The following is a 13,137-nucleotide window of genomic DNA, read 5'->3' as shown; positions in this document are numbered from 1 at the left end:
GTGTCTCTTTTTGAAAATAAGAAAGCCCCAGGGGTCTCCTCTTCACTCCTCATTGGCCAGACCTGCATCACATGTTCATTTCTAAACCAATCCGGGCAGGTAGGATATGGTCTTCCTGCTTGGTGCAGTAAACTTCATAGTCATGATGAGGATAAAAGATTATCCAAACAAAATTGGAGTTCTGATAGAAAGGCAGAAGGAGTGAATGCTTAAGTAGGCAACAGTAATGTCTATTGTGGGACAAACCTAGAGTCTGGTTAAGGGTCAGAATTGAGGTAAGATTTAGGCCCAGGGTTGAGGACCAGATCACATTTTGGGGGTCTGATTTAGAAGCTGGGGTCAATTCCACTTTTTAGGAACTGGCCTTCAGGTATAATGGTTCCCATCTTACTCAAGGTAAGTGCCAAAGTCCTACACTGATTTTCAAGATCCTATGTCATCCAAGTCCTGTTACCTCATCACCTTGTCACCTGCCCTTGTGCTCCTGCTCATTCAGCTCCAGTCAAAGGGCTCCCTTGGACTTCTCTTGTGGCGCAGTGGATAAGAGTCCACCTGTCAATGCAGAGGACATGGGTTCGATCCCTGGTCAGGGAAGGTTCCACGTGCCTAGGAGCCCACAACTTCTGAGCTCGCTCTGTAGAGCCCACGAGCCACCACTAGTGAAGCCCGCATGCCTAAAGCCTGTGCTGTGCAGCAAGAGAACCCACTGCAATGAGAAGCTGGAGCCCTGCAACAGAGAGCAGTCCCCATCCACCGCAGCTAGAGAAGGCCCTCGCACAGCCACGGAGACCCAGCACAGACAAAAAGAAATAAATGGAAATTTCCAAAAGGGCTCCCCTGCTAGAACAGTCTACCCATGCCTCTTGCCTAACTTACCAGCCCATTTGCTCCGCCTAGAACTCACTCCCTCCAAGGAGCTACATGGACCCATCCAACAACTCCTTTAACATTTTATTCAAATGTTATCTTCATGTGGAATCTTCCTAATAATACAACCCCAGGGGTCCCTGAGAGTGGGGGAAACCAGTATCTCCCTGTCCCTCTTCCCTGCTTTTATTTTTCTCTTCAGTACTTAACCAACATCTAACAAACAAAGCATGCATTTTATATGCTTATTTTTGTATTCCCAGTCTCCACCCACTAGAACAGGAGCCTGTATGAAAGAATGCTGACCACAATGTCCCCAGGAGCCAGAATAATTTCTGGCACAAAACAGATGCTCAGTAAATATTTCTTGAATGAACATAATTAGCAAAGATGAATGTACAAGGAAGCGCAACCCAGCATTATTACAATTAAAACTATCCAAACATACTCTTATTTGAAACAGATTGCATAAATCATGATACAACTATAACATGGAATATTATTTTGCAACCCTTAAGAAGGTGGGGGAACCCATCTAAATATACTAAGAGGAAAAAATCTTCAAGGTAATTTATAAAGAAAGAGGTGATATTAAGTAGATAATGTTTAGTACAGATGCTTTTGTTATAAATACAGAGTATGTATAGAAATCTGGGTATAATATGAAAACACAGATGATACTGATAACAGTAAGCATTTATCAAGTTAGGAAAGAGCTTCTTCTTTTTAATTCATATCCTATATGAGGGTTAAATTAAAAAGAATCTGCCTGTAATTCAGGAGACCTGGGTTCGATGCCTGGGTCGGGAAGATCCCTGGAGAAAGGAATGGCAACCCACCGCAGTATCCTTGCCTGGAAAATCCCATGGACAGAGGAGCCTGTCGGGGGGGGCGGGGGCGGGGGGGGGGGGGGGGGGGGGGGGCGGCTACTGGCAAAGAGTCAGACACGACTGAGCAACTAACACTGTATGAGGGTTGGGAATGGGTTCAGGTTCAAAGACGACTGGGTTCCAGCCTGAACGAATTCTCCCAAACTGGTGAGACTTAGGGTATAGGGTCTAGGGCATCCCTGAGAGGGGATGGGGGCCAGAAAATGGCCCCAGAGGAAGGCCCAGCCAGAGCCCATTTCCTGAGCCCCGCTGCCCCCTGAACTCCGCCCCCGGCCCTTGGCTGGAGCGTCTGGGTCCTCCCTTGGCAGCTGCACCCCGGATGCCGGCCCGAAGGCGCGGGGGTGAGAGGGTGGAGAGAGCAGAGAGCAAGCGCCTGGGCTGCCACAGGGGTTCGAGATAACCGCGAACGCGGTAGGGGGCGTCCCAGAGCCGGCCCCACCTGCACCCCAGGGCGCCGAGGGCGGGGGCGGGGGCGGACTCGGTATAAGACAGCCGCCGTGCGCCGGGCTGGAGACTCCTGGCTCCCAAGCGAGTCTGGCGCCCGGGTCGGACCTGACCTCCCCAAGCTGAGAAGGGGCTTCATCTACGGTAGGGAGAGACGGGGGAGAGGGGGCGGATGAGGCTGGCTGGACCCCTGACTCCTGTTCCTGAGGGGAGGGGGCAGAGGGAAGCCTGGACGCCTGGTTCTGACGGTCGAGGGGCTGGAGGTCTAGAATTTGAGGTCTCAGGGGAAAAGAAACTAGGAATACAGATTGATGGATGGGGAGGGATGGGAGCCCAGATTCCTGGGGCCCCAGAGGAAGGGCGTCTGGGGCAGAAGGAGGAGGGGCTGGGGGTCCAGACTCCTGGGTCTGAGGGAGGAGGGGCTGGGGGCCAGGACTCCTGCTTCCCCAACTCTGTCCTTCATAGCCGCACCAGAAAAGAGACACCTCCCTGCCTGGCAGCCCCTGAGAGGCTCAGAGGGGTCACCATGACGACACCCTTGGTGATCCTGCTGCTGACCTTCGCCCTGGGATCTGTTGCACAGGAAGGTGAGGACCAGCCCGGGAGTGGGGGTGGGGGCTGCCCTCACCCCCGACCTCCCATCTTCAGCCCTGTTGACCCTCCTCAGGGGCTCCTCTCTCCGGGGTGTGCCTGCTCAGGGCCTCCCCTGGCTCCAGCAGCTTCCTCCTTTGGAAGACAAGACTCCTCTGCCTTCTGCCTCCTTCCTTCCTGCTTCCTTCTGCCTCCCGGGGTCTCTATGCCCCCCAGACCCTGTCTCCGCACGCAGCGTCTCTCCCATCAGCTTTGGCGGTGACCCCCCAGACAAGATGCTCCTCCTGGGTTTCTGAGCGGGCTGCCTCTGTCTCTCTCTGTCTCCATCTCCTGCTCTTTCTGCACTTTTCTCCTTTTCTGCCTGTCTCCTTGTCTGTCTGTCTGTCTGTCTCCATGTCTCCAAATCCCTCAGCAGCTGACTCAGTCTTCCTCTGAGGCTTGCTACCCACTTGTTCCTCCATGTCTCTGTCCAGACCAGGGCAACAAGAGTGGGGAGAAGATTATTGATGGAGTCCCGTGTCCCAGAGGCTCCCAGCCCTGGCAGGTGGCCCTGCTCAAGGGCAGTCAGCTCCACTGCGGAGGCGTGCTGCTCAACGAGCAGTGGGTGCTCACTGCTGCCCACTGCAAGATGAAGTACGTGCAAGCACTTCCAGCCCTTCCTCTGGGTCCCTGTCCCCCTCTCTCTCTGGGTTCTCACTGCTGCCCACTGCAAGATGAAGTACGTGCAAGCACTTCCAGCCCTTCCTCTGGGTCCCTGTCCCCCTCTCTCTCTGGGTTCTCATCCCCCTCTCTCTCTGGGTCCCTGTCCCCCTCTCTCTGGTCCCTGTCCCCCTCTCTCTGGGTCCCTGCCCCCCCGCCCCGTTTCACTCACAGCATCTTTCTGAACACTGCTGCCTCCCGCAGTGAGTACAACGTGCACATGGGCAGTGATCGGCTGGTGGGCGGCCAGAAGATCAAGGCCACGCGGTCCTTCCGCCATCCGGGATACTCCACACAGACCCACGCCAATGACCTCATGCTGGTGAAACTGAATGGCCGGGCCAAGCTGTCGTCCAGTGTGAAGAAAGTCAACCTGCCTTCCCACTGCGATCCCCCCGGGACCATGTGCACCGTTTCCGGCTGGGGCACCACCACCAGTCCTGATGGTGAGGCTGCCTGGGAGACCCAGGGGCCCTGGACCCTGACCCTTCCTCCCCCAGACCCAGGAGATCAGGAGTCAGCCCCTTTTTCATAATCCGAATGTGGAGTCCCTCCCCCCACCCCTCCTCCCCTCGTCCTTCAGGGTCTAGAATCCTGAACCCCCATCCTCTCCCCATCCAGACCCCAGCCCTCTGACTGACACCCCTCCCCATCCCACAGTGACCTTTCCAGGACAGCTCATGTGCACAGACGTCAAGCTCATCTCCCCACAAGACTGCAGGAAGGTTTACAAGGACTTGCTGGGAGACTCCATGCTCTGTGCTGGCATCCCCAACTCCAGAACCAACGCCTGCAACGTGAGACCCCCCTCCTCTCCCGCCCCGGGTCCCCGGCTGCTTCATCTGAGCACAGAGCCCCCGTTGTCCCCCTTCACCCAGAATCTCTGCACCTGACCTTGGTGCGGAGCCTTCCCCATCACCCCCGCAGCCCCCGCCCCAGGCTCAGCTTTCCTAGCTCTTGCTACCCCATTCTCTGCTCACGTCAGTAGTGGGAGCCCAGTGCGGGCAGATGTGACCCTGAGGATGAGGCAGAAAAATGAACAGGAGGGTCTGAGGATGGGGAACCTGGGGGCCAAAGGGTAGGCATGTGTGGGCTTGGCTTCAAACACAAACTGTATTTAGTTTTTAATTGACATCTTTGTTGAGTATTGCAACCCATGAACACAGTGCTGGTGGTTTAGTCATTCAGTCGTGTCTGACTCTTTGCAGCTCCATGGACTATAACCCACCAGGCTCCTCTGTCCATGGGATTCTCCAGGCAAGAACACTGGAGTGGGTTGCCATTTTCTTGTCATAGGGATCTTCCTGACCCAGGGATCAAACCTAGGTGTCCTGCATTGCATGTGGATTCTTTACCAACTGAGTCACCAGTGAAGCCCGAAAACACAAACTTTACAGGGGAAGAGGTGCCCAAAAAAACTCAATAATCAAGATAAATCACATTCTAATGTAATATTTTTTTGTCAATTCATGCGAAAGTCCACGATGAACAAAATATCATAATTTTCAATACAGAGGCTTCAGTCTTACTGAATTTCTCATCTACTTCAGGCTTCAATGAGTCTCAGCACAGCCTGGTACCTGACCTGACCCTTTATCTAAAATTGGGATACAGTGTTCATCATGAACTTTTTCATATTAAATTCAATTTTTAAGGTATTGCATTAAATGGTATTTATTGCATTACTGAGATTGTGTGCTTGAAGTTAAGGTCTTACTCCCCTCCCTTGGGACCCAGTCTTAAGCCAAGAATTCTCTCTGCCCTCTTCTTTGTAACCCCCTCTCTGTGATAGCTCAATTGGTAAAGAATCCACCTACAATGCAGGAGACCCCAGTTTGATCCCTGGGTTGGGAAGATCCGCTGGAGAAGCTATAGGCTACCCACTCCAGTGTTCTTGGGCTTCCCTGGTGTCCCAGCTGGTAAAGAATCCGCCTGCAGAGCGGGAGACCTAGGTTCGATCCCTGGGTTGGGAAGATCCCCTGGAGAAGGAAAGGCTTCCCGCTCCAGTATTCTGACCTGGAGAATTCCATGGACTATATCCATGGGGTCGCAAAGAGTCGGACACGACTGAGCGACTTTCACTTTCACTCTGTCTCTGAACACCATCTTTCCACATCTCTCTTTTCACTGAATTTCATTTCATTCTTTCCATCTGTGTTGCCCCCACCACCCCCCTGGCAGCCTCTTCTTCATCCTTTGCTATACCTCTCTTCCTTTTTTTTCTCTTCATTGTCCCACAGCATGTGGGATCTTAGTTCCCTGAGCTCCCATGTCCCCCTACATTGGAAGGTGGATTCTTAGCCACTCGACCACCACAGAAGTCCCCTCCGTTCCTTTTCTCTGTGACTCTTTGCCTTTCCTTGTCTCTCCCCATACCTCCCCACCCCCACTCCTTTGCCTCTCATCTGCACCCTCAGCTGTCAGGAATGGGGGGACCATATGTGTGAGGGATGGGGTCATGGGACAGGAATGTGTGTCCCAAAGAGTAAGGCATCCTCTTCCTCCCCTAGTGACAGCCAGCTTCTTGAATGTGCGAGTCGTACCGTGACACAGGGTCCCACACTCGGGAGAGTCCCACGCTTGGTTTAATACATTCCTGTTGCTGTTTTGAAATTCTTAATACTTTTTGAGCTATGGAGCCCACATTTTCTTTCTTTCTTTCTTTCTTTCTTTCTTTTTTTTTTTTTTTGGCAATGCCAAGTCACTTGGGAGATCTTAGTTCTCTCACTAGAGCTCAAACCCAGGCCACGGCAGTGAAAGTGCCAAGTCCTAACCAATGGACCGCCAGGGAATTCTTTGTATTTCCGTTTTGCACTGGGCCTTCTGAATTATGTTATCAGTTTGGCCCCTGGGTTCCAGGGCCACCCCGTCCTCCTTTCGCACATCTATCCATCCCCTGGAGACATTACACCTCCCTCCCTTGGCTTGGTGCCACAATCCCGAAAGACCTGGAAGAAACGGGGCTTTGACCGCCAGAAGCCCCGCCCCTTCCCTGTGATTGGTCCCATGGGCTGGGGCTCAAGCCAATGTCTTTAGAGAATGTGGTTTATCTTCTCCGCGATGGCCTTAATTTCTGCTCTTCCATTGGTCCCCAGAAACAATGACTCTCTCCCCATTGGCCGTGGTGGAAATCCAGGGTCCGCCTGACAAAGACTGACAACTGAGGCGGAGGCAGGAGCTTCCCTGTAAAGCTGAAGCTAATTTGCTTTATCCCTTCCAGGGTGACTCAGGGGGACCACTGATGTGCAAAGGTACCGTGCAAGGCGTGGTGTCCTGGGGAAGTTTCCCTTGCGGCCAACCCAACGACCCAGGTGTCTATACCCAAGTCTGCAAGTATGTCAACTGGATAAAAGAGACCATGAGAAGATATCGCTAATCTCTCCACTCCCATCTCTCCATCCCTACGCCCTGGAGCAGGAAATTTACAGAAATAAGGACCTCAGTGACCTACAGTCTTACTTGACTTTATCTTTCCTCGGAGGCATGTCAAAACCTCAACAATATGTGTGTAAGCCAATCAAATCAGTAAGGACCTAAAAACCAAACAAATACAAAAACCTTGATGTTGGTAAGGATGTAGTGAGACCAGCCCTCTCTGCCACTGAAACTGTAAATTCATACAGTTTTTATGGAAGGTGATTTGGCAGTGTGAGTGGGGACATTTGTTTTATCCTCCACCTTTGACCTAGTGATTCTAGTTGTCTACTAAAAAAAAAAAAAAAGTCCAAAATGTGGAGCAAAGTTGGAATTTATCACAATGTTATTTTTTCATAACAAAATAGTGGAAACACAGAAGGTGTCTAGAAACAGTGGATTGTTAAAACGGTAGGCTGGTTTGAGGCAAGGATATTCTGAAGCTGTTAAGAATAATTATGCAGAATTCTTAGTATCATGTGAGGATGTTTATGCTATGTGATGTTAAATAAAGGAAGGAATATACAGAAATATATGTGTATGTGGTTCTCACTATGTAAAATGAAAATATTCACAAAATTAAACCTGAAGGACGTGTACCAACCTGCACACGGTGGTAGTCACGGGGCGCCTGCTTCCTTCCATTTACTTTTCTATGGGTGTGCACTTTAATAGCCTGAAAAACAAAGGTGGAGAAGCTCTGGAGCTCCAAAGTGGAGGAGAAGACACCCTGAAGAGAGGGAGATGGGAAAGAAAAATGTATCTGATGTTTGGTCCCTTGTCCTGCCTCCCTGCCCAGTGGCATATTTTTCTCCATTTTCCAGGTCTCAGTTTTCCTCATCTGTAAAATGGAAGAGAGAAAGAACAATAAGGCAGAGAGAGTAAATGGGTGGTGTTAGAGAATATGCCACTTCATCAGGGTGTAGAGGGATGTGAAAGTGTTTCTAGGCATTCCACAGGTGATGTATTAGGAGAACGAGGTGGAAGCAGAAGGTTGGCAGGAAGACAGGGCCCCTGGGTCACCCAAGGGGCTGTGTGACTGAAAGTGAACACCCAGCCTCCAGGGTGTCAGGGGAGATGGGGGGCTGGGAACCCGGGTAGGTGGGCTCCTATCCTCAAGAAGGGGCCTCACAAAGGAAGGAGGGAGAAGCCCCAGTGACTCAGCCTGGCCACACCCCTGCTGCTGCCATCAGAGGCTCCCCGGGGAGTCACACATCAGAAGCTGCTGACAAAGGGATCCTCTCCTGCCGGTCTTTCCAGTTGCTCCTCCAGAACTCCCTCCCAGTCAACATTCTCCTCTTGTGGAAGCTCCACCAACTTTCCTTCTCTCCTCGCCTCCCACTCTCCCACCCCTCCGCGTATTGCAGGAATTCCACTGTCCCTGCAGAATGTCTTAACTTCCTCTCGCGTTTCAGCGCAAAGCCCCCTCCTCCCTCAGACCAGAGTCCAGACACCCAATCTCTTCCGGCCTCTGAATCTGTGTCAGGTTTCAGTTCAGTTTGGTTCAGTCGCTCAGTCATGTCCGACTCTGTGCAATCCCGTGGACTACAGCACACCAGGCATCCCTGTCCATCACCAACTCCCAGAGTTTACTCAAACTCATGTCCATTGAGTCGGTGATGCCATCCAACCATCTCATCCTGTGTCATCTCCTTCTCCTCCTGCCTTCAAATTTCCCAGCATCAGAGTCTTTTCAAATGAGTCAGCTCTTCAAATCGGGTGGCCAACATATTGGAGCTTCAGCTTCAGTATCAGTCCTTCCAATGAATATTTAGCACTGATTTCTTTTAGGATGGACTGGTTGGATCTCCTTGTAGTCTAAGGGACTCTCAAGACTCTTCAACAGTTGAACCACAGTTCAAAAGCATCAATTCTGCAGCACTCAGCTTTATTTATGGCCCAACTCTCACATCCATACATGACTATTGGAAAAGCCATAGCTTTAACTAGACAGACCTTTGCTGGCAATGTAATATCTCTGTCTAGGTTGGTCATAGCTTTCCTTCCAAGGAGTAAGCGTCTTTTAATTTCATGGCTGCAGTCACCATCTGTGGTGATTTTGGAGCCCCCAAAATAAAGTTAGCCGCTGTTTCCATTGTTTCCCATCTATTTGCCATGAAGTGATGAGACCAGATGCCATGATCTTAGTTTTCCGAATGTTGAGCTTTAAGCCAACTTTTTCACTCTCCTGTTTCATCAAGAGGCTCTTTAGTTCTTCAATTTCTGCCATAAGGGTGGTATCATCTGCATTATCTGAGGTTATTGATATTTCTTCCGGCAATCTTGATTCCAGCTTATGCTTCATCCAGCCCAGCGTTTCTCATGATGTACTCTGCATATAAATTAAACAAGCAGGGTGACAATATACAGCCTTGAGGTACTCCTTTTCCTATTTGGAACCAGTCTATTGTTCCATGTCCAGTTCTAACTGTTGCTTCTTGACCTGCATACAGATTTCTCAAGAGGCAGGTCAGGTGGTCTGGCATTCCCATCTCTTTCAGAATTTTCCACAGTTTATTGTGATCCACACAGTCAGGCTTTGGCATAGTCAAGAAAGCAGAAATAGATGCTCTTCTGGAACTCTCTTGCTTTTTCGATGATCCAGCAGATGTTTGCAATTTGAGCTCTGGTTCCTCTGCCTTTTCTAAAACCAGCTTGAACATCTGGAATTTCACAGTTCACGTATTGCTGAAGCCTGGCTTGGACAATTTTGAGCATTACTTTACTAGCGTGTGAGATGAGTGCAATTGTGCAGTAGTTTGAGCATTCATTGGCATTGCCTTTCTTTGGGACTGAAATGAAAACTGACCTTTTCCAGTCCTGTGGCTACTGCTGAGTTTTCCAAATTTGCTCACATTCCAAATTTACTGGCGTATTTGTCAAGTTTAAGGAATGTCAAAAGGCTTTGGGGGACTTTCCTTGGCAGTCCAGTGGTTAAGAATCTGCACTTCGACTGCAGGAGGCAAAGGTTCAATCCCTGATCAGGGAACTAAGATCTCCTATGCCATACAATGTGGCCAAAATCAAACAGAGTATTTGGCCACTACCTTTGTGACGCTCCATCAACATCCCCTCTCTCTAAATCCATCATTTTTAAAAGAACAAAACATCGCAGTTTCACTAGGTCAGCCTCGGGATAGTTGACTATGCCTCTGCTAAGTCGCTTCAGTCGTGTCCGACTCTGTGCAACCCCATAGACAGCAGCCCACCAGGCTCCTCCATCCATGGGATTTTCCAGGCAAGAGTACTGGAGTGGGGTGCCATTGCCTTCTCCATGACTATGCCTCTAGGCGGATCTTTATGCAAATCTGAAGGTGGGTTTTTTGCAATGATTTGAGAGTTCTCTCTTGTTGAATTTTTTTTTTTTTTAACAACTTCTTTTTTTTCTCTGGGCAGACAGTACACTGTATTCGTTAAAGACACTGACTCTAGAAACGGCTTTTCAATGTCAATCCCATTCTGGCAGCTGTGAGCTATTTGCCTTTGAGTGCTTCACTTCCCCACCTTTATTCTTTCGTCCTTTTTTTTTTTTGAAGTAGAATAAACCAAGTTTATTGCTTGTTGGAACGGAGGAAACTGCACACAATGGGAATCATGGTATCTCAGTAAAGGGACGTTCAGAAGAATTTATTTGGTGTTTCCATGGAGGGTTTACAGAAGTAGTTGCTGTTTCTGTTTTTGTTTTTTTCTGTTTTTTTTTAAATTAACTTTTTAATTGAATGATGATTGCTTTACAGTATTGTGTTGGTTTCTGCCATGCATAAACATGAATCAGCCATAAGTATACATATGTCCCCTCCTTCTCAAATTCCTTCATCCTTTTTTTTTTTTAATTTTTCTTTAAATTTTTGGCCACACCCCCCAGTGTGTGGGACCTTAGCTCTCTGACCAGGAGTTGAACCCGCATTGGTGGGGCAAAGTCTTAACCACTGGACCACCAGGAAGTCCCCCGTTCACCCCGGAAATGAGGCAAAGAGCATCTGTTTCCCATGGCAGTTACAAACAATAAATTTAATATTCAGAAAGTGCATGAACAGTGTCTGACATAGAGTAAGCCTGCAGTGAGGGTTGGTTTTTATGGTTTGTGACTTCTGGCTCTTCTTCGTGCCTCTACTTTCGTAAAGTTTTCTAATAAAACTTTTTTTTTTTAAGTTTTTTTGTAACGCGGACTATTTTTAAAGTCTTTTCTTGAATTTGTCACAATATTGCTTCTGCTTTATGTTTTGGGTTTTTTGGCCCCAAGGCATGAGGGATCTCAGCTTCCTGACCAGGAACTGAGCCCGAACCCCAAGCACTGGAAGGTGACATCTTAACTGCTGGGCCACCAGGGAAGTCCCAAACATTTTCTTCATTGAAGACTTTTGCAGAGGATAAGCATGCATGACGTGTGGGGATGGCAAAACGATGAAGGCCACTGGCAAATGCCTAGTGTCCTGGGCACTTCACTCTCTCTGTTAGAGCTTCTTGTACTCCCCACTGCCGACCACCTCCCTCCTTTCCTAAGGGGCTCTCTGCAGTTCCTCAAAAATCCACCCATCCCATAAGGTAGTAAGGTGGATCCAGAGGTGGCGCCCAAGAGATGGGTCATGTCCACCGCCATGTTGGAAGTTGAGTTCCAGTTCAGGCTCCATCATTTTCTGGGTGTTCGAGGTTGAGCAACTAAATTCCCTTCTCTGAGCCTCAGTTTTCTTTTCTGTAAAACAGGAGTGGGTGTAATGAAATCATTTAATCACTTGGTCAACATTTCCTAAGGCTTCCTCTGGGCCAAGTCCTGTGCTGCTACTTGGGACACAGGGATGAATCAGCCCTAGGGTCTGCCCTCAAGGAACTCATGGTCCAAGTGTGGGAAATGGACCCAGATGGTGACATGAAGGAGCCACCTGCTGTAGGAACTTTGATGAGAGTGACTAACCCACCTGCAAGGGGCTGGAAGTTGGGTGGTGTTCAGGGACGCCTTCCTGAAAGAGGTAATGATGAAGCAATGACAAGTTGTTGCCAGCAGGAGGTGGGAAGAGCATTGTGGGAGAGGGGAATAGCATAAGCGAAGGCTTAGAGGTTAGAAGACATGTAATGAATGGTTCATGAAAACTAGTTTCCATGGCTGGAGTCCTAGAAGACAAGTGGAGCAGAGCTGCTCGGGGCAATAAGGCAGCCACTCACCTTGGTGGCTCCGCATTTATGAAATGTGGCAAGTTCCAATTGAGGGGTGCCATAGCATAAAAGGGGTGTCCCTGGTGGCTCAAAGGGTAAAGAATCCACCTGCCAATACAGGACACCCAGGTTTGATCCCTGAGTCAGGAAGATCCCCTGGAGGAGGGCATAGTAACCCACTCCAGGGTTCTTGCCTGGAGAATCCCACGGACAGAGAAGCCTAGTGGGCTACAGTCCATGGGGTTGCAAAGAGTCGGACATGACTGAAGCAACTTAGCACGTGCGTATGTGTAAAAGACACGTGGGATTCAAACACTTATTACGCGAAAAGTAAGAAAGCGAACCGCCTCCTTAAAATTGTATTTTGATGTCACATTGAAATCATATTGTTTTGGATGCATTGAGCTAAATGAGATATTAAAATGAATATTTTACTTAAAAAAAATTGTGGTGGCTGCTAGAAAATTTAAAAGTGCACGTGTCCCTGGCATTATATTTCTATTGGCCGGAGCTGCCCTGAATGCTGAAGGGCTGGGACTTTGTCCTGGTGATGCTGAGGGACCCAGGCCAGGGGTGTGAGCAGGACAGAGGCAGGATCAGCTCTGGACACAGGGAGATGCCTCTGAGGTCACGTGAAGGATACAGAGAAAGGGAAGAATTTGTGATAATGGTCCAGATGGGAGAGAAGCAGGTTTGACCTGGGACGAGGGACATGGGGACAGAGAGAGGGGATCACACAGAGAGAGGAGGTGGGGGGACAGTGCTTGGGGGTCAGTGGCTGTGAGCAGTCCAGCCTGATATCTGGGAGGGTGGGGGGTCCTGAGAAGAAGATGCTGAGTTCAGTGGGGAGGTGAATGAGAAGGGCTGGGGGAGGCTAGAGGTGGGGGTGGGAGGAGCTTCCCGGAGAGCATGCTTGAGTGCTCCGTTGCTTTCCACCCTGACCGACTCTTTGAGACCCTATGGACTGTAGCTCTCCAGGCTCCTCTATCCATGGGGATTCTCCAGGCAAGAGAGAGCATTTCAAATGCCAAATCGGTTTTCATCCCAGGGGTGACGGGGCCCGAGCAAAGGTGGTGACAAT

General features: G+C 49.6%; 1 protein-coding gene across 2 annotated transcripts; it reads left to right on the top strand.

Moving 5' to 3' along the window:
• The first annotated feature begins 2,117 nt into the window (after positions 1-2,117).
• KLK7 (kallikrein related peptidase 7) lies at positions 2,118-7,514 on the top strand. Of its 2 annotated transcripts, XM_061386207.1 has the most exons (6): positions 2,118-2,345; positions 2,667-2,788; positions 3,266-3,425; positions 3,696-3,937; positions 4,152-4,288; positions 6,712-7,514. In XM_061386207.1, the coding sequence occupies exons 2-6, from the start codon at positions 2,728-2,730 to the stop codon at positions 6,865-6,867; spliced, it is 756 nt and encodes a 251-aa protein (XP_061242191.1). In that variant the 5' UTR covers positions 2,118-2,345; positions 2,667-2,727; the 3' UTR covers positions 6,868-7,514. The 2 variants fall into 2 exon arrangements, with proteins under 2 accessions (XP_061242191.1, XP_061242192.1); XM_061386208.1 differs by lacking the exons at positions 2,118-2,345; positions 2,667-2,788; positions 3,266-3,425 and adding an exon at positions 3,482-3,510.
• The last annotated feature ends 5,623 nt before the right edge of the window (positions 7,515-13,137 follow it).

This window comes from Bos javanicus, chromosome 18 (genome assembly GCF_032452875.1).
Source record: "Bos javanicus breed banteng chromosome 18, ARS-OSU_banteng_1.0, whole genome shotgun sequence".
NCBI lineage: Eukaryota > Metazoa > Chordata > Mammalia > Artiodactyla > Bovidae > Bos > Bos javanicus.
Note: the sequence above shows the minus strand (reverse complement) of the source record. Positions and strands in the feature narration are given on the sequence as shown.

Bases quoted from the DNA above. Each gene is read 5' to 3' on its own strand.
- KLK7 (XM_061386207.1), top strand. From the start codon at position 2,728: ATGACGACACCCTTGGTGATCCTGCTGCTGACCTTCGCCCTGGGATCT. The intron at 2,789-3,265 runs GTGAGGACCAGC...GTCTCTGTCCAG, and splicing joins GGGATCTGTTGCACAGGAAG to ACCAGGGCAACAAGAGTGGG. The intron at 3,426-3,695 runs GTACGTGCAAGC...TGCCTCCCGCAG, and splicing joins GCTGCCCACTGCAAGATGAA to TGAGTACAACGTGCACATGG.